This window comes from Octopus bimaculoides, chromosome 11 (assembly GCF_046866305.1).
Source record: "Octopus bimaculoides isolate indiv1 chromosome 11, ASM4686630v1, whole genome shotgun sequence".
Taxonomy (NCBI): Eukaryota; Metazoa; Mollusca; class Cephalopoda; order Octopoda; family Octopodidae; genus Octopus; species Octopus bimaculoides.
In genome coordinates this window covers 74,711,393-74,736,392 of record NC_142938.1, presented here as the reverse complement: position 1 = coordinate 74,736,392, position 25,000 = coordinate 74,711,393, and the positions used below count along the sequence as shown (strand labels likewise).

At 37.2% G+C, this 25,000-nt stretch overlaps 1 protein-coding gene across 5 annotated transcripts in view; it reads right to left on the bottom strand.

Moving 5' to 3' along the window:
* Positions 1-25,000, bottom strand: part of LOC106875097 (uncharacterized) — a 112,138-nt gene that overhangs the window by 3,524 nt on the left and 83,614 nt on the right. For 3 of the 5 annotated variants that reach the window (XM_089360353.1, XM_089360349.1, XM_089360352.1), the window contains exons 2-5: positions 12,342-12,422; positions 3,614-5,080; positions 1,239-1,550; positions 1-151 (exon numbers count right to left, since the gene is read on the bottom strand). The exon at positions 1-151 is cut by the window's left edge and continues 3,524 nt beyond it. In XM_089360353.1, the coding sequence (XP_089216479.1) occupies positions 1-151; positions 1,239-1,550; positions 3,614-5,080; positions 12,342-12,389 (1,978 nt within the window). In that variant the 5' untranslated portion in view covers positions 12,390-12,422. Of the gene's footprint in view, positions 152-1,238; positions 1,551-3,613; positions 5,081-12,341; positions 12,423-13,234; positions 13,488-22,662; positions 22,756-25,000 lie in introns of those variants that run through there. The other 2 variants (XM_089360350.1, XM_089360351.1) reach the window with 2 other exon arrangements.

The window sequence follows — 25,000 nt, the reverse complement described above, 5'->3', positions numbered from 1 at the left end:
AGCTGCTTACTCGACTGATTTCGTTCATTAATGTAAATGTATCTTCCTGTTCATTGAATCGAGCTGTCACTTCAAATAGACCTTCACCTGGGCTGGTTTTCACCATCAATTGGTAGTCAACAATTGCACTCACTCGGTTACCATAGTAGACCTGAAAAGTGACAGAGGAAAGAAAGAAAAAAACATTGAATATAAAAGATATATTTCAGATTAATAAGATAGGTATGGGCATGGTTGTGTGGTTAAGAATCTTTCTTCCAAACAAAATGGTGTTGGGTTCAATACCATTGTGTGGCACTTTGGGCAAGTGTCTTCTGCTTTAGCCCTGGACTGACAAAATTCTTCCACATTCTTATGAAATCACCAACCTTCTACCTCTCCCAAGATCCACCGTCTGTATTTTCTCTTATACTCAGCCTTTTGTACCTTCAGAGTATGTTCTGAAAACCTTGCCCCCTCCATCTTTATCTTGTATCCAGCTACTCCTATCCACCCTTATATAATACAGCGTAGCCATGTATCTTCTCTATAGCCTAGCTTACTAGCACCTGGAGTAAAACAACCACCCCATTTTGAAATACACTTTGACTCAGTCAAGTGGGCTTGTCTTGCATGAGAAAAATAAAAAAAAAAGCACTCAATACAAACTGTGAATTGGTTGGTTTCAGGAAGGGTATCCACCCATAGAAATCAAAAATCATCCAACAGATGAAAGCATGGAAAAAGAAATGACAATGACATGTGATATTTATTCCATTTCCAAATGAAACAGGGAATAACAGCTACTACTACTACTACGACTACTATTACATGTATGCATATATATATTTGGCATTAGGAAGGGCATCCAGCCATCGAAACCATATCAAATCTGGCTGGAGTCTGGTGGTGCTCCACAGCTTGCCAGCTCTGGTCAAACCATGTAAACCAATGCCAGCATTGGACAATGGACATTAAATGATGATGATGATGATGATAATGTGTGTGTATGTGGCAGTGGAGGTGTGAAGTATATGTCCAGGTGCGTGCACACACATACACACACTCCTCACAAATTTATATATATACTAGCATTGCCTCCAACATATGAAAATTTCACAAAGCAAAAAAAAAAAAAAAAAAAAAAAAAAAAAAAAGCCAAGGAAAAAAATCAACCAAACTTAATACCCACCCCCTGCCATCAACTCCCACTACCAAAAACACACAAATATCTCGAGTTAACATGAAAATCCACATACTTTCTGATTAAGCACGTCATTCAAACTCTTCTGGAATCGCAAGATTTTATCAGTCGGCAGTTGTTTGTTAGCATCAGAAATGGCTTGGACTTGTAACAAGGCACACCTGTCTCTGAAAGGAAGCGTTAACCCGTTAATCTTGTCCACGAGACTCTGTGCTATCTTTCGGACCACTTCGTCAGTTACATTGACAGACACCTGTTGAAGGCACGTGCACCAGTGGGGTGCGATGCTTGCATCTGTACAAGAACGGGATTTAGGCACCTCTCGGAATATGCTGATGCCTCTCTGTTTCACTGAAGCCTGTCGTACCTGGAGAAATACAAAATGTAATAAGGATACAGGTAATAAAATTAGAAAAAAAAAAACAATTTTGAATTTTTAAAAACCAAAGACAAGTTTAAAGATGTGAGTGAGTGACCTGGTTGTTGTTGTTGGCACTCCGTCGCTTAAGACGTCGCGGGTTCCAGTTGATCTGATCAACGGAACAGCCTGCTCATGAAATTAACGTGCAAGTGGCTGAGCACTCCACAGACACGTGTACCCTTAATGTAGTTCTCGGGGATATTCAGCGTGACAGTGTGACAAGGCTGACCCTTTGAATTACAGGCACAACAGAAACAGGAAGTAAGAGTGAGAGAAAGTTGTGGTGAAAGAGTACAGCAGGGTTCACCACCATCCCCTGCTGGAGCCTCATGGAGCTTTAGGTGTTTTCGCTCAATAAACACTCACAACGCCTGGTCTGGGAATTGAAACCGCGATCCTATGACTGCGAGTCCACTGCCCTAACCACTGGGCCATTGCGGTTCCACGAGTGACCTGGATAAGAGCATTATTACTCTTGGTTAAGAAATTAGGGCTGATAGTTCAAATTCTGTCTAAGACTGTGTATACATACATACATACATACATCCATATATATACATATACATATTTATATATATTTGAGAATTAAAAAAAAATTATGAAGATTAGAGATGAAGATTAAAAGAAAGGCAGAGTAAAAAATAAAAGGTATATATATATATATGTATGTACGTATGTGTATATATATGTATATCTATGTATATATGTATGCATTTATGTGTATATATATAGACACACACACACACACACACACACACATATATATATATATGTATATGTATGTATGTATTTATGTATGCAAACTTCTTATCATGTGGTTGAGAAGCAACTTTCTTATCCCACAACGAAATCTGTATCTACACATTATATTCTTAAGTGAATAAAGGACCTAAGATATGTGGTTTATTGTTGTTGTTGTTTTACTTCATGTTGGCCTTGACTGAGCAGGTCAATGAGAAAAAGCATTCTGCCCATGACCAACCTGTCCTGTTATATTTGAGGTGAGAGGATGCATTTTTGGAACAGGGTAACAATAATACTACATTATTCAACATAGTATTAGATGTGATCTCTTTTAAGATAGTAGGGTAAGATTGAAGGAAAATATGACTGCTATTTCTGGCAGGTTATTGAGCAACCATGCAAGGGTTGCCCTTTTGGCTCATACCAATTCAGAAGGAATTTCATAGATCATAAATTTTCAGCCTATTTGTAGCCTTTTGAAGTGTTGTACCATTAACATTGTGCTAAATTCGGCTATTTAGCATCATGAGTCTAAGAATCACAAATTTTATTTCAAACAAAATATTTGAAGTCATTGTGCTTGGTTAAATTTCCTTTGTGCAGTGATTGTGCAACAGGAACATGCACATGTGCACAGATGCACAACTAAAAGGAAACATTCTCTTTGTTCAGCTGATGTAGCGAATCCTTGTGCCCAACCAAAGCAAATTTCAATTCATAGATTATGATGCCACAGCTAAATGATAGTAAAGGAATTCTTGGCTCTTCTAAATCACTGAGTTTAACATTCAAGAAAAACTAAAAACGGTAAAATATCTAGTCTGATGCTTCACTATTTCTGCTAATTCCCGTGCATCAGCTGACTCAAAAGTATTCATTTAGAAGAATAGGATGAAGAAAAAAATATTAAAATCTTGTAAATATTAACTTAAAATCCTTTAAGAAAAATTGAATAATTACAAAGAGGTGTTAGACAAGAAGTTTTTGAATCTGGATTTGTATAAACACAGTGGATTTGTATATACACAGTTTATGAACGCTTCCCATCATGAACAAATCAGTTAATGAACAATTCTTTTAACATAAAATGCTTCACACATTCATACACAGATATTTACATATATTCTTGTACACATGCATGCACACATACATCTTTTGCACATTCACTCAAAAGCTCACACACATACACACAAATGGTTATGGAAATGGTATCAATATCTGAGTCAGGTGTGTTAATATTCAAGATAATCTAACAAATTTCTTACCTGGCCATCAAAATATAAAATATCTACAAGTGTTTCATAGATATCAAAAGGTGTGGTCAGGCGATTTGCATTGGTTCTTAAAACTCTGTCCAGGTTAGGGTAACGCTTACGGAACCAAGGTGGAAATATCAGAAACATAAAGGGCAGTCGTTCTTCCAGTTTACCAAGATACGTCGTACGAAACTTGCCGAACCTTGATCCATGATCACTGTAGAAGAAGACTACTGTGTTGTTGAGATGTCCTTCGTCAAACATTGTTTTGAAGAACTGGAAATAAGGCTCATCAGCATAGCCGACATCGTTAATATCTGCATGTGTGAGACCGGTTATAAATGCAAAACCAAAGTGAGGCTTATCCCGATATGTCTTAGCAAAATCATAAACATAGCGTAAAACAAAGTCAGTCTCCAAACGATCTAAAACACAATGTTTATTGGTCCAGAGATTTTTACTTCGCTGCAAGGCCAGGAAAATTGGCCGATTGTAATGATCACATGGAGGTTTATGAAATCCAGCTTTTAAGTAATTGAAAATGGAGATTGTTGGAGCATCTTCTGCATAGAGTGTCATGTAACCATTGTCAGAGAAATTCCTCCAGATAAAGGAGTAATTATCAAAAGGCTTATGAGAGAGTTTCTCAGTCCAAGGGAGTTCTTTGACATATAGACCAGCAGTCAATGGGACAACGTTCACAAATGTATTATCAGCTACTTTATTGTAACCAGCCAATTCATAAGCTCCGAGCCTCTCTAATATATACTTACGTGTATTCTTCATTTGTCGAATGAAATTAAGTCTAGAGACTGAATCCACTCCAATCATTAAGACATTAAATTTTTCTTTAATGTTAGGATTTCGCTTTTGGTACTTATGAAAATATTTGGTTCTTCGTTTCACTAAGTTTTGGTCTCGGATGATAAAAGAGTGGAAATTGCTGTACATCAGCCCACCACTTTCGCTGTAGCACATGACTCGGACAAACTCATGCTTGCTCCTTGTATCACTACTGAACCATATTCCGGTTTGTACATATTCAAACTTAAAGTCTGATTTATCTTTTGGTCGGACAATTGCTTGATACTTGCATTTTTTGAAATCTCTTAGGTTGTAATACTGTATAGCTGTTCTGTTAATTCTAATGAAATTATCTTCCTGGTAGGTCAAAACTGGTTTGTCTGGACACCGCAAGACTCCATTCAGCTTTATGTAAAATCTAACTGAAGGCTCGAAAGGGTCGAGGTTGGGAATTCGACAGTTATCTGTTTCAACCAAAAATCCAGTGTACTCCGAAGGTTCTTGTCTCATGCGGCTTACTTCATTGATATTCCTACTTGACGAAAATATCACATGGTTTGGTTGCATACGAACAGTGAAGCTGAGTAATATCACCAGAGATATCGAGAGGAGACCCAAAAACAGGTTTTGGTAATTTATTCGTGTTGATATCATCCCATCACGCTGGAAGAACTAGAAAGATAAAAAAGAGGTGCGGGTAAAGAAAATCAGCTAAAACAGTCATACACAGATAAACCAATTATAAGTAAAGACAAAAAACACAAATACATACATATATATATATATATATGCATCTCTCTCTCTCTCTCTCTCTCTCTCTCTCTCTCTCTATATATATATATATATATATATATATAAATATATATATGTTATATTTATGTATATATATAAATATATATGTTATATTTATATATATATATATATGTTATATTTATATATATATATATATGTTATATTTATATATATATATAAATATATATGTTATATTTATATATATATATATATGTTATATTTATATATATATATATATGTTATATTTATATATATATATATATATATGTTATATTTATATATATATATATATATGTTATATTTATATATATATATATATATATATGTTATATTTATATATATATATATATATATATGTTATATTTATATATATATATATATATATATGTTATATTTATATATATATATATATATATATGTTATATTTATATATATATATATATATATATGTTATATTTATATAACATATATATATATGTTATATTTATATATATATATATATATATATGTTATATTTATATATATATATATATATATGTTATATTTATATATATATATATATATATATATATATGTTATATTTATATATATATATATTATATTTATATATATATATATATATATATATATATATATATATATATATATATATATATATATATATGTAGATAGACATGAATCTAAAATATATTCAGCTCTAATTTTATCTCATCAGACAAAAATAAACGGTTAAAATATAAATAACAAGAAAATAATAAAGTGTTAGAAATAAAGAAAAAAAAAAAAGAAAGAAAAGAAAAGCTAAATGATCTTAATCTTGTGAGAATATGGGAATAAGTTTCTGCCTGAGGTAGATGCTAAAACATTCAGAGATAACAGGAAATCTAAGACATATCAGATTGGGAAGAAAGAAAGAACGAAAGAAAGAAAAAAAGAAACACAACCTCCTCTCCTCCTAAACGAAACTGCCATAGCAGAATAAATGTGAGGACAATCCTGCACTCTGATTGGTTCAGAAAATTGCTATATTGATTAAGGTACAGATATTAAACAACAGATAAGTGAGTGACTACTAAGTATCTTAGGAGCAAGAAGAAATGATTCAGATGATGATTTGGTAGCAGGAATGGCAGGGGAGGACAAAGGATGAACTCAAAAAGTTATATCCAGTAACTTTTTTCAGAGATACCAAAGTCCATAAAATAGATTAGCACAACATCAATCGCTATGTATTTCCTTCTGGTTCCTGTTGTTACCATTATCATCTGCTGGTGGTATAATGATAAATGCCCTTAGCAAACCACAGTAAATACAATTTTACAAGCCTCTGTCTCTTTCTCATTTATATAACAACAACAACAACAACAACGATTTCAAATTTTGGCACAAGGCCAGCAATTTGTGGGGAGGGGGCAAGTTGATAACAGCAGCCCCCAGTAATCAATTGGTATTTATTTTATTGATCCTGAAAAGATGAAAGACAAAGCTGACCTCGGCAGAATTTGAACTCATGGTAAAGATGGACGAAATGCTATTAAGCGTTTTGCCTGGCATGCTAATGGTTCCGCCAGCTTGCTACCTTTTCACATTTGTTTCAAGGCCATCAATTTTAGGGAGAAGGGGTTAGCTGATTACATTGACCCCTCCAAAATGATGGAAGACAAAGCTGACCTTAGCAAAGCATGAACTCAGAACATAGACAGGTGAAACACTGCTCAGCATTTTGTCCGTCTTGCTAACATTTCTGACAGCTTGCTGCCTTAATAATAATAAAAACGCTTTCAAATTTTGGCACAAGGCCAGCAATTTCAAGGTAAGGTGTAAGCTGATTACACTGACCCCCCAGTACTCAACTGGTACTCATTTTATCGACCCTGAAAGGATGAAAAGCAAAGTCGACCATTGCGGAATTTGAACTCAGAATGTAAAGATGGATAAAAAGCTGCTAAGCATTTTGCCCAGCGGGCTAACAATTCTGCCAGCTAACCCCCTTAATGATTATGATGATGATTTCTTTATTATCCATTAAGGGTTTACAAATAGATTGATTGTCCACAGAACAATGCAATGTGGAATTACAAGAGAGAAAATGTAAACTGAAGAATAACAGTAACAGTAAATAATTCCTGAAGAGAGGGAAACTTCTGAGTGCTACTCATGGAGACCCCTCAAAACCACGGCTTCCCTGACCATTATGGCAAGTGCATTCCCTTCAATCTACAAGCACAAGCATAGCTTAGGCCCATCCACTCAGTCTGTGCTTGCCACTCTCATCCAACTTTCAACAAATTTACTGAGAAATTGCTTAAAATTTTGGCACAAAGCCAGCAATTTTATGACGAGACGGTTAATAGATTACACCGATGCCAGTACTTGACTTGTGCTTATTTTAACAAACCCAAAAGGATGAAGGGCAAAGTTGAACCCGACGGTATTTGAACTCGGAATGTAAAGAGCTGACAGAAACTATTTTAAATGTTAGCACAAAGCTAGTAATTTTAGTGGGAGCGGGGGCAGGGCCAGTGCTCAACTGACACTTGTTTTATTGACTCGTAAAAGACAAAAGGCAAAGTTGGCTTTGGCAGAATTTGAACCCAGAACATAAAGCTTAGAGAAATACTGCTAACAATTCTGCTAGTTCACTTTACATACACACACCCACACACACACATGATAGGCTTCTTTCAGTTTCTGTCTACAAAATCCACTCACAAGGCTTTAGTCAATACAAGGCTGTGGTAGAAGACACTTGCCCAAGGTGCCACGCAATAGTATCAAACATGAAACCCATGAACACTACCAAGAGCCCAACCTGTTTCTTATCTTACAGTTTCTAACAAAATCATAAGATACCACAACAGTCAAAGACCTTCAGTCTCTGTATTCAATGACAACGCTACCAAAACAAGAAGGAAAGTTTCCAAAAATTGGTTCAGTCTTATTCACAAGGGACTAATAAATACAGATGGATTGGATTTTTCTTTCCCCTATGGAACAATCCAAACTGAAGTAATAAATGAGGTTTTCTCTTGCATTAACAACAACAACAACAACAACAACAACAACAACAACAACAGCAGCAGCAGCAACAACAACAACAACAACAACAACAACAACAACAACAACAACAACAACAACAACAACAACAACAACAACAACAACAACAACAACAACAACAACAACAACAACAACAACAACAACAACAACAACAACAACAACAACAACAACAACAATAATAATAATAATAATAAATGAGAAAAATAAACAAGTGCTTTGAAAAACGAAGGGTAATTCATATTCTGCTAACTTCCTCATATATCTAATTCTATATTAATTATGGTACTCAACGAGTAATTTCCTTGGCTGCATTTTTGAAATTATCAGAAAAATTCCACAGAGGGCTATCAAGCGCTCTTGATTTTAAAAATTATTTTTACATGAAATGTCTTATATTTTCTTTAAAAAAATTTCTTTTTTCTTTTTAAATTAATTTCTGCTACATTGAATTTTGTATATATAACTGGTGGTAGCAGTTTTAACACTTTTAAGACAAAAATTTACTGATGCTTTCAAACACCGGCACACACCCATAGAGATTGCATATACATAAACACGTGTAGGAACCCAGATATGCCATATATATGTGTGTGTGTGCGTGTATACACATATATATATGTATATATGTCTGTATAAATACATATATATATATATATATATATATATATATATATATATATATAAAGTAGTTGTATACTGTCAACTTAAGGTGACAGTCCCAATAAGGGAATATACTACTGCTATTTAGCCCTAGGAAGCTGGATTGCTTCCTGTCGGCCTTGACACATTTCCTGTGTCCTTATGTTTGCGAGGGGGAGACAAGCACCTCCACTCAGCCTAGCCTGCATTCAGGGACATGTTTCTGAGTTTTTGCCCGTCATCAGCCTGAAGTAGCATGACTAGCTGGCTGAAGAGGCCTGTCAAGTTCTCGTAAACATAAAAATGGATGGATGGATAAAACAGGTAAAGGAGCGAGTTGATACCTTTGAAAGAACATGTATTCTTTATGAAGAAGTTAAGCGAGCTGCTCGAAAACTCACTGCTAGTGTAATGAATGGGGAAAGCTTGGTCTGTAATGTTTGCAGTTGTGTATGTTTATCAAGAGCAGGGCTCGTTAGTCACCAACAGAGCCACAAGTGTAAAGTATAAGGTAGTCCTGAGCACAAAATGTTCCTACAGGTCAGTAATGGCTTTCCTCGGTCACGAGTGGACAGCCATCATATACGTATATATACATTCCAAAATGTAACTACATGTGGATTGTTGGCGATTTTTTTCCCTCCATCTTCCTTTACTCTTGGACTTTCCTCCGTCTCCTGTTTCTGAAGAAGAGCTTTGCTCGAAACGTAAAACAACCTTTCTTTCCTTCCCTGAGCCTCTGCTTAATACCTTCCATGTACCACCTCCTTGCATTGTTTTTTCTCCATTTTTTGGGGGATTAAATCTCTCTTTCTATTTATATATATATACACACACACATACACATGCACACATACATCCAAACATGTTATACATATATGCATGTATCCACATATACTCACGCAAACCATATGTCAATATATCAGTCATACATAAAATGGTGAGCTGGCAGGAATCATTAGCATGGTGGGCAAAATACTTAATAGTATTTTACCTGCCTTTATGTTCCGAGTTCAGATTCTGCTGAGGGTGACTTTGGCTTTCATCTTTTTAGATTTGAGAAAAAATAAGTACCAGCTGAGCACTGGGGCTGATGTAATCGACTTACTCCGTCCCCCGAAATTGCTGGCCTTGTGCCAAAATATGAAATCAGTATATTACTCATACATATATCCATTACAGATAGATATATAGAAACACAAACGCACACACATATAAACAAACACACACACCACACATATATATGTATATGTGTAGATATATGTCCCACCCGTGCTAGCATGGAAGGCAGACTTTAAATAATGATGATAATAATAATAATAATAATGATAATATATATATATACACACACACACACACACACGCAAACGTATACATGTGCATGGACACAAAGCCATGCATACACATGTTTATACATACAATTATGCAAGTGTATTATCCATGAAACAAAATTAATAACCAGAAAATAAACTGTAACTTCATCAGCAATAAAATATATGACTTATGTCTATTTGTTAACAGCTAATATTACATGTGTGTAATTGTGTGTGTGCGTATACATACATATAAATACACACAGATATATATATATATAGGTGCAGGAGTGACCGTGTGGTAAGTAGCTTGCTTACCACTCAGAAGACATTGGCTGGCTCAGGGCTATAGAAGACACTTGCCCAATGTGCCATGCAGCGGGACTGAACCCAGAACCATGTGGTTAGGAAGTAAACTTTCTACCATACAGCTACACTTGCACCTATGTTCTTCACAGAAGCAGCCTAGTTTCCTGCTCTCTTGTACTGAATAATCTCAAAATTTACCCTATCATTGCCAACTTGGTAACATGAAATATTTACCCATGGCCAGACATAGTTTTAAGGAAAATTGGAAATGCCATCAGTTGTATGATGAAGATGATGTTGGTTTACAATGTATTTATCTAGCCAGTCCATTCAGAAGGCTTTCGTCGACCTGGGACCATAAATAGAAGACACTTTCCCAAAGTACCATTCGGTACCCAAAGGTACTGCACGGTACCCAAAGGTACTGCACGGTACCCAAAGGTACTGCACGGTACCCAAAGGTACTGCACGGTACCCAAAGGTACTGCACAGTACCGCTTGTTGGGAAACAAGGTTCATAGCCACACAATTACGTCACACAACCATGCCTGCAGTACCATTCATTTCTAATATTCCGCAAGGACATGACTGGTCATGGGGAAATATTATGTTAATGAGGGTTGGTGACTGGAAAGACACTCAGTCGTAGAAAAATCTGCCTCAGATATACTTGGTCTGACCCATGCAAACATGAGTCTTAAGGATCAAAATAAAAATAAAATAAAAATTATGAAAAAAAAAAAAAGAATTGGCATCATGCCCCACTCACAAGAAACCATTATTAATATTTTGGGGCAAAACTGACATATATTTATTTTCCTATAATTCTATCTCTTATAACAAAAAATAAACATTTGCAGGTAAGATTAATTATGTTAATGGGAACTAAGTACACTAACTTACAGCAAGTAGATATTCTATATCTCTACGTGGTTTACATCTATGAAGTATATGTGTGTGTGTACTCGTGGAAACAAGATACACAACCTTACCTTATATTTATCTATACATACATATTTATATATATACACATCATCATCATCATCATCATCATCATCATCATCCTTTAACGTCCGCCTTCCATGCTAGCATAGGTTGGACGATTTGACTGAGGACTGGCTAACCAGATGGCTGCACCAGGCTCCAATCTGATCTGGCAGAGTTTCTACAGCTGGGTGTCCTTCCTAACGCCAACCACTCTAAGAGTGTAGTGGGTGCTTTTTATGTGCCACATGCACAGGAGCCAGTCCAGCGGCATTGGCAATGACCTCGCTTGAATGATTTTCTAACGCGCCACCGGCACATGGGCCAGTAAGGCGACGGTGGTAGTAAGGAGACGCTACACACACATATATAAATATGTGTGTGTGTGTGTGTGTGTGTGTGTGTGTGTCTATATATGTATATTCTCCCATATATAAATATATATATATATGTATATATAAATATGGCAATAGCAGACGACACTTGCCCAAGGTGCCACTCAGTAGGACTGAACCCAGAACCATGTGGTTGGGAAGCAAGCCTCTTACCACACAGCCACTCCTGCGCCTATATACATATATATTATAAGATATTGTACTGAATAGTATCATCAAGCGGACGTTAAACGATGATGACGACGATGATGATGAATGCATAACAAGAAAAACAACAATGACAATAATGAACAAAGGAATAAGAAAATAAACAAACCAGCAGCAATAACAACAAAAACAATGGACAATAAAAATAATGAATAATGGATAAAAACAATAGCACTACAACAACAACAACAACAGCAACATCAGCAGTGAATGGAAGGAAAACCAATTTGAACTTACCAGGAACTTCTTTATAGGTCTCAGCAACATATTTTCAAATGATGCCATCTAGGAGAATATAAATGGTCGTCTTTGGTACATCTGCAAAGATAAACACATTCTGTGAATAATGGAGGAACATTCAGCAGTTTTTCAAGTTAAAGCTACTTCAGAAATAAAAGAATACCAGAAGCCATTAATTCCTCTTCAAAACAATTCTACTGAGGAATCAAATGAATATTTTATATATCATTAGTGATTTAATTTGAATTGGAAATAATGAATTTACTAAATAAATAAGACAAATTTGTTGACTTAGCTTTCAATATGATTTTAAATCTTGGCTTTTAGATCATCTTTAAACTGTCTGAAAACTTAACTTTTCACTCTAAAACTTAGCTTTCAGCTTAATTCTAAAACCTGAGCTATTGTCCTGCTCTGCTCTACTCTAAAACCTTAGAGACAGTCCCTAAAACTAACCTTAGTCTAAAACAATTTGGGGTTATTTTATTTTAGCACTGGGCCAACCAATGCCTTGTGAGAGAATTTGGTAGAAGGAAATTGTATGGAAACCCATAGCACACACATACATACATACACACACACACACACGTACTGTCTGTATTCTCTCTTATATCCACCTTGTCTCTTGAGATGTTCCAGCATCTCATCATTACCATCTCTATCTTTTTTCCAGCTACTCGCATCCACCCTTAGATAACACCCAGTGTACATTGTAAAGTGGTTTACGTTAGGAAGGACATCCATTTATAGAAATTATATGAAAGCTGACATTGGAGTTTGACATAGCCCTACGGCTTACTGGACACTGTGAAATTATTCAATCCATACCAGCATAGAAAACACAGTGGGACTGAACCCGGAACAATATGGTTGGGAAACAAGTTTCTTACCACACATCCAATTTCTGTAAATATGGTCAGAGCCGTAAGTCAGCTAATAAGTGAAGAGGATGCTTATATTGGGAGACAGACCAACAGACAGATGAGATCCTTTGTTTTCCAACAATAATCCATTTTTCTTTCAATACAGTCAGGTGTAAAAAGAAGTCATGCTCACAATGGAGACCTTGTGTGTGTGTATGTTTAAAGCATATTTATTGCCACTCTGTGCTGCATGCCTATTACGTGTCTGTGTGGTTAAATAATGGCAGTATTGTTTCAAATTGTTTCCTATTTATAAAAATGTAGAGAACAATATGCAACATACCATTCATTTCCTGTAAAAAAGGAAATTGTTCCCGCCCTCTCTCTCTTTCTCTCTTTCTCTCTCTCTCTTTCTCTCTCTCTCTCAATGTATGTCTTTCTCTGTTAGTTTCCTCAGATCTATTTGTCTTTCTATTCTTTTACTAGTTTCGGTCATTTGATTGTGACACAGCCTTAGTGTTTTATATATATATATATATATATATATATATATATATATACACACACACACAACAGGCTTCTTTCAAAAGTACATGGATTATATATTACTAAGCTACTGGGGAAAAAATTTTAACATCAGTTTGAGAGATCATCTAACCAACACAGAGTTACACAAAGGTCTGCCATGACACTCAGACACCATCTAGCAAAGAAGATTATGCTTTACTGGCCATTACCACAGAGATGGGGACCAACTGGCTTCTAAGCTTTTATTTTGGTCACCGTCAGGAAATAGGTGGCACAGAGCAGCAGGACTAAAGATCTTTCCAAAAATGCTCAGAGCGGATACTGGAATAAGTTTCTTGTTCTGAAATCAAAGTCTTGATGAGGGACAAAGACAATTGGAGGAAGAAAATGAATGATGTTATGGTTTCATTAGCAGATTACTGATGATGATGATGATGATGATGATGGTGTGTGTATAGGTGTGGCTGTGTGGTAAGAAGCTTGCCTTCCAACCACATGTAACGATGGGCAAGTGTCTTTTACTATAGCGTTGAGGTGACCGAAGCTTTGTGAGTGGATTTGGTAGAGTAGAAAGAAACGGAAAGAAGCCTGTGGCATATATATATATATATATATATATATATATATATATATATATATATATATATATATACATATATATATATTAGTTATGTGTGTGTGTGTGTGTGTGTGTGTATGTCTGTTTGTCCCCTCCGCCATCACTTGACAACTGATGTTGGTGTGTTTATGTCCCTTTAACCTAGCGGTTTGGCAAAACAGAATAAGTACTAGGCTGACAAAGAATAAGCTCTGGTGGTGATTTCTTGACTAAACCCCCTTAAAGTGGTGGTCCAGCATGGCTGCAGTCAAATAACTGAAATAAGTAAAAGAATAAAAGAATATATATATATATATATATATATATACATATATATATATATATATATGGCACGTAAAATACACCATTTCGAGCGTGGCCGTTGCCAGTACCCCATGACTGGCCTTCGGACCGGTGGCACATAAAAGCACCCACTACACTCTCTGAGTGGTTGGCGTTAGGAAGGGCATCCAGCTGTAGAAACTCTGCCAAATCAGATTGGAGCCTGGTGTAGCCATCTGGTTTCACCAGTCCTCAGTCAAATCGTCCAACCCATGCTAGCATGGAAAGCGGACGTTAAACGATGACGATGATGATGATGATGATATATATATACACACATACACATACATACGTGTGCACATACACATAAACATACATCTCATCCAAATTACAGAAGAGCAATTCTCCAGAGGACAAACATAACGGAGATAAGATTGCAAAGTGTTTATGTCTCATTCGTCTACAAGAGATTCCTCAATAATGGTAACATATTATTTGGATAACATTAATAATAATGCAAGACGATTCTTCCATTTCTATTTCTGATCAAAAGAGCATGACATCTATCGAGTGAGATCAATAAAGCGCGTAACAAGATTGATAGACATTTTATTATGAAGTTGTGGAGCGGATTACAAAACAAAGTTATCTTCTCTTCTAGTTTTCTAACGCCAGCTGATTTCTATTTTAGGATGTTTTATAAACATACACATGAAGGTTTAAGAAATAAATTACAGTTTGAAATTTGAGACAAGAGGTGATGGAGGCACGAAATGGCTAACTGATTTGATAACTAAAATACTAGAGTCGTATCATTATGACATAAGAGAAACTCATTATATGTACGAATGACAGCTGACAAAACTAATACGTAAGTGATTGCTATCCATGCATCATCTATTTGATATGAATAGTCGAGAGAGCAAAAACGATAAGATAGGATGGTGATTCAAATTACATGCGAAGCATAAGTCAAAAATAAGTTTTTGATGTAGCAATAAACAAAAAACAAAGAACAAAAACATGCTAAAAGTAGATATCAAAAATATCTTATTCTCAACAAAAATTGTATCATAAAGTTCTTGACTGCATTATTATATTTTAAGTCAAAACTAAAAGGAAACAAAATTGTAAATAACTCTAAGATAAGGATGAAAAGAAACTGATAAAGATAAGGAAGAAATGGAAAACAATCAAAAAGCAATCTCCCTTATATATATATGGGGGGGGGGGGTGTTATATATATGTTAAAAGAAGCCATCAACACAGCGGGAATTTTTTATTTAATTTAAGACTAACACTAACATGCTATCCTAAAGATAGCGTCTGGGCAGTGATGTGGGCTTTTATATTTATTTAGTGCTTTTTTTTTTCTTTGTAGAGCCTGGAAAGTAAATGGTGAAATAAATCAAGTGAAATGATTAAATAGCAGTGGAAGGGTTGAGAATCATCGATATAGTGAATTCTTCGTTAACCGGTTACATATATAGTTGTTTAAACCCAGTTCAGATTTGACAGAACAGACCTCTGACAAAAGCCTTCCAACTACGACCAGGTATCTTTTTTGTGTATCAGTCTCCAATATATCTTTCTTTTTTAAAAAGGTATGTGCATGTATATATGTGTACACACACACACATATATATGGGAGAATTTATATATATATATATATACATATATATATATATATATATATATATATATATATATATATATACTGTTGTGTCTGGGGAGAGTCATTCTCTTTTGGTGCCTTATAATTTAACACTCACCGGTAAAATTTCCACTTATTTCTTTTTTTATTTTTCTAAAATTTTCGTTGCGTCTTGCAACCTTTTCAATAGTATAAGGCACCAAAAGAAAATGACTCTCCCCAGACACAACAGAATATGCTTCAACACACGAACTCACGTAAAGAATCTTGCAAACCAAATCCCAAAACGATATATATATATATATATATATATATATACGATATAGTAACACCATATGATATTTTATTGGAGTGGTTGTATGGTAAGAAGCTTGCTTCCCAAACACATGGTTCCGAGTTCAATCCCACTGCGTGATACCTTGAGCAAGTATGTTCTGCTATAGCCTTGGGCCGACCAAAGTCTTGTGTGCGGACTTGGTAGACAGAAACTGAAAGTAGCCCGTCGTATATATATGTGTGCGTGCGTGTGTGTGTATTTGTCCTTACACCATCGCTTGACAATCGATGCTGGTGTGTTTACGTCCCCGTAACACTAGCGGTTTGGCAAATCAGACCGATAGAATAAGTACTAGGTTTACAAAGGGTAAGTCCTGAGGTCGATTTGTTCGACTAAAAGGCGACGCTCCAGCATGGCCACAGTCAAATGACCGAAACAAGTAAAAGAACACCATCATCATTTCACGTCTACTTCTCCATACTTGCATGGGTCAAGACAGAATTTGTTCAACTCCCTCACACTCTCTCTCTCTCTCTCGATCTATCTAGTTATTTATTACATTCAATTTCTCTATATCATACTCTCTCACATATATCTACACGTACACACCACACACACTCGCGCACACATACATGTAGTCTCTTTCTCTCACTCTTTCGTTCAGTATTTATCTATTACATTAAATCTGTCTCAACTTTTCAATTTCACCGAATCTATTTCTATATTAATTAGGTGTATCTTAGACATTGAAATAATGGCAGTCGGTACTTATGAGATGAAGTGCCAGTTTCCTTGCATCAAGTTTTGTTTGTGTTTGGTACCAAGTCTGGTATATATATATATACACACACACACACACACATACATACATATATGCATACATATATGTGTATGTGCGTGCGTGTTTGAATATATGTATGTAAATAATATTGGTGGATGTATGCCTGTATAATGAATTTACGAGTGGGCGCGCGTGTATGTATATATGTTATGTTTCCCTCGGACTGACTCGCAGAGATAACATAACGAGTTATACAATTTAATTATTACATTTATTGTTCAATTACATACAAAGAACGCACTCACCCAATGTTCGTTATGAATAAACAAAAGTCATGTCCGCCATATATATATCAATGACATTTTACTACGATAGTCCCACAAGACAACAACAATGAAACAATGAACTCAGACGAACCACATGACACACGGAACGTCAGACGAATTACATATCTAACAGTCCATATAACACCTCCCCACTGAAATTGATGCTACACAAGAAGTATCAACAGCAAAGTCTCTCTTGGGTTTTACGGGTTCTCTTGGACCGTCTTGGGTTGTCTGGTCCATACTCTGGAACGGGTAACATGGTCTTGGGTCTGGTTTGTCTTTGTGTTAGTGGCACAGTTTCCGAGATCTCCATCGGGTGATCTGTTGCAAATTCAAATACAGTGTTTTCTGCATCACCAGGTTCATTGTCTTCCTCAGTTGTGTACCGTGGTCGCAGCTGTTCCCAGTGTCGTCTCCACATCGGGCCATGAGGTATGACCTTCACGTTAAAGCAGCGAGTACCCAATGACTTCTTAATGATTGCTGGTACCCATCGGGGATCTTTGTCTCGGCGAGGTCCATAGTATAGTGCATACACAGGATCTCCGGCCTTGTACTGCCTGGTAACTTTAGCGACATCAGCCGAGCTTGGAGTCACCTGAGACTTATGTGCTTCCTTAGACTGTTTGCCTTGAGCAATGTGTACTGGCGATGGCAGCAGAGAATCAATCCTTGTTCGTATCTGCCGGTGATTCAAAAGTTCACTTGGAGAGAATCCACAGGATGTCGGTGTTCTCCGGTACTGCATCAAGAATTCTTGAAGTGCTCGTGTCGGCGGAAGAGAAGACTTCCTCAGAGCTTGTTTGAAGGTCTGCACCAAACGTTCCGCTGCTCCATTGGTAGCTGGGTGGTAAGGTGCACCTGTCAGGTGTGTGATCCCGCGTTCTTTGCACCAGCTCTGGAACTCCTCAGACGTAAAAGTTGGTGCATTATCAGTGACCAGTGTGTGAGGAAATCCGAAGTGCGCAAAGTCTTCCTCAAGCAGATTCAAAGTGGCTTTGGAGGACGTGGAGGAAGTGGGATGAATGCATGGGTACTTGGAATAAGCATCTGTGATCACCAGCCAATCTCTACCCATAAAATTTATTGCATGGTCCAGATGTAAGCGGCTCCACGGCTTTTCTGGTAACATCCATGGGTGAACTGGAGGCTTAGATGGCTGCCTTTGATGTTCGTTACATGAATCACATCGTCGACTGGCTATCTCTATAGCAGCACCGATACCAGGCCAATATACAGCAGTTCTTGCTAGCTGTTTCATGCGTTCCATGCCAAAGTGTCCGAGATGCAGAAGATTGAGGATCTTTGGCTGCAAGCTATGTGGAATCACAACTCTAGATCCATGTATAAGGCATCCATGACAGATACTAAGTGAGTTTGATAACTTACGGAACTTGTTGACTTCGTCATTGATCTCCATGTTCTTTGGTGGCCAGCCTTCACGGACGTAGCGCATCACTGTAGATATCACTGGATCTTTCCCTGACTCTTGACGGAGGACGTTAGCATCCACAGGTTGGACTTGAATACTAAGAGCTTTGATGGCACACACCATGTCTATGTCTTCACCATTTTCCTTTCTGTCAAAGTCGTTATCATCACCGAATGGCAAGCGACTGAGGGCATCAGCATTGCCATGATCTGCTGATTTCCGATATTCAATGGTGTAGTCAAACTGGTTCAGCCACAGGGCCCATTGTGCTAGTCTGTTAGCAGCGAGAAGTGGCGTCCCTTTCCTCGGACTGAATAGTGATGTCAGTGGCTTGTGGTCAGTCACGAGTACGAATTTACGACCGTACAAATATTGGTAAAACTTCTGCAAGCCAAATATGATAGCTAGGGCTTCCTTTTGAATTTGACTGTAGTTACGCTGTGCAGAAGTGAGAGTCTTGGACATATTGGATATTGGGCGCTCGCTTCCATCAGGATAGCGGTGAAACAGGACTGCTCCAATACCAACGTTTGATGCGTCACAAGCCAGTCCCAAAGTTTTGTTTGGATCGAAGTGTATCAGAACTTGACTTGATGAAAGTACATTTTTCAAGTGATCAAAAACTGACTGTTCCTCATCTCCTCACTTCCAAATAGTTGACTTTTTCGTAAGGTAATAGAGTGGCTCTGCTATACTGGCTAGGTTTGGGATAAACTTTCCATAAAACTGAACTGAACCTAGGAAAGATTTCAAGCTTGATTCGTTCGTTGGACGTGGCATCTTTAAGACTGCTTCGACTTTGGATCCCTTAGTGATCCCTTCAGTCGACAAAATGTGTCCAAGGTATTCTACACTGGGTAGTGCAAACTGGCACTTTTCACGGCGACATCTGAGTCCATTGTCGCTTAGATGTGTGAGCAGACACTTTAGGTTGTTTAAGTGACTGTTTGCATCTTTCCCACTGACGAGCATGTCATCCTGGAAGACGGCCACTCCAGGTAGATCATGGGTCAGGTTTTCCATGATCTCCTGAAAGTAACCAGGTGCTGACTTGATTCCGAAAGGGAGTCGTTGTTGCAGGAGTACTCCACGGTGAGTGCTGAGTGCGAGTCTGCGTTGACTTTCTGGAGCCAGTTTGATCTGATTATAGGCATCAGCAAGGTCTATCTTTGTATATCCGAATCCACCTCCGAGTTTCTGCATCAGTTCAGCAGGGAGTGGCATTGGATGACGGTGATCAGCAAGTTGGTCATTAATTCCCACAGAGTAGTCACCACAAATCCGTAGTTTGGGCTTCAGGTTGCTTGAAGCGTGTGCTTTACGAATCGGTACCACTGGCGTTCCGTATTCATTGAATTGAACAGGCTTCCAGATTCCCTTGGCGATGCCTTCTTCGTAACCTTTGGCCAGGTCATCACGAAGAGCAAATGGGACCGGACGTGCCTTGTGAAAGACTGGTGTTGCGTCCGATTTGAACTTCACTTCCAGTTCAAAGTTCTTGAGACATCCCAATTCTTGCTTGAAAAGATCTGGAAATTCATCACACATGTTGTGACAATCTTGCTGCAGGGAAACATAGGGCTCGCTTGAGGTCTTTGGATACATCCCTTCTGCACCTTCCCTCTTAGCTTGGCTGTCTATGCTTTTCAAACCTAGAGCAGTGTCTACGGAAATTCCCAGAGTCTGGATAGCATTCCGACCCAGCAAATTAAGATCAGAGATCTTGGTGACTATGTAAGGTATAAGATCCTGCTTACCAGTTGTTGGATCCTTGGTTTGGCCCATGAAATTTCCTAGAACAGGCAGGTTGTGCTTGCTGGCAGATTCATAGCGATGCTTGACATCTTGCAGCTTTGGTCTTCCAAGTTGTTTCCAGACTGACAAGGAAACAAAATTGCCTGTAGTAGCAGTGTCCAATTCCATTGTGAACAGTCTGTTCTGGATTGTTACTGGCACAATTAAACTATGAGTGTCTCGGGAAACTTCACCTAGGATCGCCTTGACTAGCTCAGCTTTTGTGATTCTTTTCACGGGAGTTTGTGAATGACCATTGCGTTGCTGATGTTGTTTTTTCCTACACACCGCTTGCAAATGACCCTTTTTATCACAAAAATGACATTTGGTTTCCCTGAAAGGACAGTCTGTTGCTTTGTGGGCCTTTCCACATCGGTAGCATTTCTCCTGGTTTGTGGAATAAGACTGCTGATGTTTCTTTTGAGGACTCTTATTCCTGTTCTGCTGGACCTTGTACACCTGCTTGGTTTTGGAACCGTATACAGTTTCTTTTGCAACCTTTGCTGCGTCTTCAGTCTCAATGGCAACCTGGACAGCACGGGCAAAATCTAGTTCTGAGTCTTTTATCTTAAAAAGCGCCTTCAGAACCGCTTCATTGTTAACCGAACATATGAATCTCTGTCTCAGAGCTTCATCCTGTGGGTTGGTGATCGCTGGAAAATCACAGGTAGCTGCATCCTGGCGTATACGTGCTGCCAGCTCCTGGAGAGTTTCGCCTGGCTTCCGCTGCATATCACTCCAAAACTTGAAACGCTCTCTCACAATGAAAAGTTTAGGGTCGAACTGTTCCTTCATGAAGTCAACGATTTCGTCCATTATCAAGTTGTTGATATCTTTAGGCGGATTTTGTTGGGTAGCCAGATTAGCAAGTTGTTTGTAAACAGTAGCAGTCTGATTGGTCAGGAACACTTGTGCCATGCGTTTTTCAGGTACAGCATTAGCAGCCACAAACGTACGGAATCTTGACCAGTAATCAGGCCATAGTTCTGTCGCTGAATCAAATGCAGTAAATGGTGGAATCGACACTGTTGTTGAAGCAGCTGAAAAATAGCCACTAGAATCGCCTTCAACTTGTCGAGCACCAAACAGTTTTAACAGAGCGTCCATATCTCTCTGATGTTGTTGCATTTGCTTGTCCATTTGTTCCCTAAACAATTTAATAAGTTCTACTGTCTGTTTTTCAGCCATTGTTATTACGATGAATAATTTTACGGTAAAGTAAGCATGTATCCTATCGGCGACGCCAATAAACTCTGTTATGTTTCCCTCGGACTGACTCGCAGAGATAACATAACGAGTTATACAATTTAATTATTACATTTATTGTTCAATTACATACAAAGAACGCACTCGCCCAATGTTCGTTATGAATAAACAAAAGTCATGTCCGCCATATATATATCAATGACATTTTACTACGATAGTCCCACAAGACAACAACAATGAAACAATGAACTCAGACGAACCACATGACACACGGAACGTCAGACGAATTACATATCTAACAGTCCATATAACAATATATATGTATGTATATTCGTATTTAAGTACATATGTGTGTAAGTGAGCATGCAAGTGTTAATTTGAGTTTGATAAGATGTTTTCAACCTCTTTTAAGGAAGTGGAAGTGAATGCCAGTGAATACTGGAAACACCCAAACACGAGAGGACATTTGTTTTTAAAATACACCTACGTTACAGGCTTCAACCCTTTTAAATACTAAATGAATTCTGAACAAAAAGTCATGAGAAAAAAGAAAATAATGCTTTTGGTAACCCACCTCAAAAAGGAAAGATCATCTCTTGGTGTATTGCTCCATGAAATAACAAGATTGTGACAGAGTGTCTCTGTGGTAACACCTGGAATATTTGTCTCAGTCATTAATATTAAAAAATACTGAATATATATATATATATATATATATATATATATAATGCCATGATATGAGGTGTTTTTAATCTGTACATGTCATGTATTGGTCAACAAATGATTGACGTAAATGTTTTGTTTCATTGGCTTTATTTTGCTTTGGGCTTAGAATGAACAGTTTTTCACACGTATAAATGCCATTTAATCGTATATAATGTGTATACAAGTCATGTATTGACAATAAATACGTGACTTAGAACAATTTTGTTTCATTACTTCATTACTTTGGTTTCTTTTGGCGTTTTTTTTTTAGATGAAAGATGTTGAAATAAATCTTGACTTCATTTTAGCCAGAGCCAAGCAAATCCACGAATTGTAAACTGGCTCTACGTCTGTGATGACGATGAGTATTTCAGTTGATACACACAGACATATTCACACGGAGTTGAAACACTGATTTTCTTCTTCACCCCTTCCTTCCCTATTATACTAGGAGATAACATGTTTGCATATATCGAATCAGATGAAAACATTTATAGGGACTACTGGATCTCAGTAATGTGTATAGTTGTGCAGTGGAATCGAACCCCCAAAGTTTTGAAGGAAACCTCTTAACAACACAACCATGCTAGCATCTATAAGTTTGTGTGTGTGTGTGCATATGTATACAGTATATATACGTATACATGTACTATACATACATGCAAATATACATATAGTATGCTTTTATATAACACAAAACACATACACAGAATTACACACACACACACACACACACACACACACACACACACACACATGCAGGTATTATATGTGTTTGTACGCGTGGATGATCAACATAAAGCAAACGATTTGTGTGGTCAGGGCTAAATAATTAGATTGCATTGGCTCATTTATTTGGCTTCTTCACCGATGTCTACACCCTGGGGCCTGTCTAGATAAATAGAATGAATTATGAATGCAGACAGTTCAGAGAATTACATTTTCAACTTAAATAATTATAACAACATCAAGAGTAGCAATAATAATAATAATAATAATAATAATAATAATAATAATAATAATAATAATAATACAAAATCATTATTATCATCATCAAGATGGTGAGCCGGCAGAATCGTTAGCACACAGGACGAAATGCTTAGCAGTATTTTGTTTGTCGCTATGTTCTGAGTTCAAATTCTGCTGAGGTCCACTTTGCCTTTCATCCTTTTGGGGTCGATAAATCAAGTAGCAGTTGAGAAATGAGAAAATGAAACAGGCGCACACGCTCACATGTACACACAGAGGAAAATATTATCCACCCAACACCAGAGCTGAAGACACCTCCGAAAGGAGGGGCCCCGCCACGTCAAAACGGTAGAGGAGTAGGGGCCGAAACCGGACGTGGTTCCTCCTGATGATGTCTTGAGCTAACTGGATCCTATAAAGGAGCTGTTGTGGTAGCAGACCACGAAACATGGTTGAAATTCCTCCCCAGAATGTAATTGTTGCCATAACGAGAATTTCTCTTCTTTGTTCAAGTACTTATATTTTAAAAGAAGGAAATAATTTTTTCAGAAAGTATGCTTTTCTCAAGGGTATTTAGGGTTGTAAATAATGTGAAATAGTTTTCACCGAGAAGCAGGAAACAAGTCATGGTTTCAGTTTGTTAGCATCGTGTTTTCATTATCTATTTATTTATCTTTTAGTTTTTGGTTTAATAAATTAAACTAGCGAGGAAATTCAATGCAATGACCTTTGCAGACCCTATCTCTTCTGTAAAGAGAAATTAATAATAATAATGATGCGATAAAGAAGAAAGAAAAGTCGATAGATATGACAGGTTAGCTTGGGAGGTTAAGCAGTTGTGGTCGATGAAAAAGGTGGTTGTAGTGCCAAAAATTGTTGGAGCCCTGCACACACACACACACACACATATATATATGTATGCATATACACATACAGACATATATGTACATACATGCATACATACACACACACATACATATATACATATACATATATACAAATATATACAGGGTTGGCCAAAAGTCACCTGACAGTAGATTAAAAAAAACCCATTTAGCACCAAGATTAAAACAAAAAATTATTCTATATGAGACTTCGCTAATAAATAGACAAATGTTGAAAAAGAATTGTGATTTTAACTCACAGCATTCAATTATTAGACATTATTAAACATTCAGAATTGCAATGAGTATTTATGGAATTTTGATTTACTGTCGGGTGACTTTTGGCCAACCCTG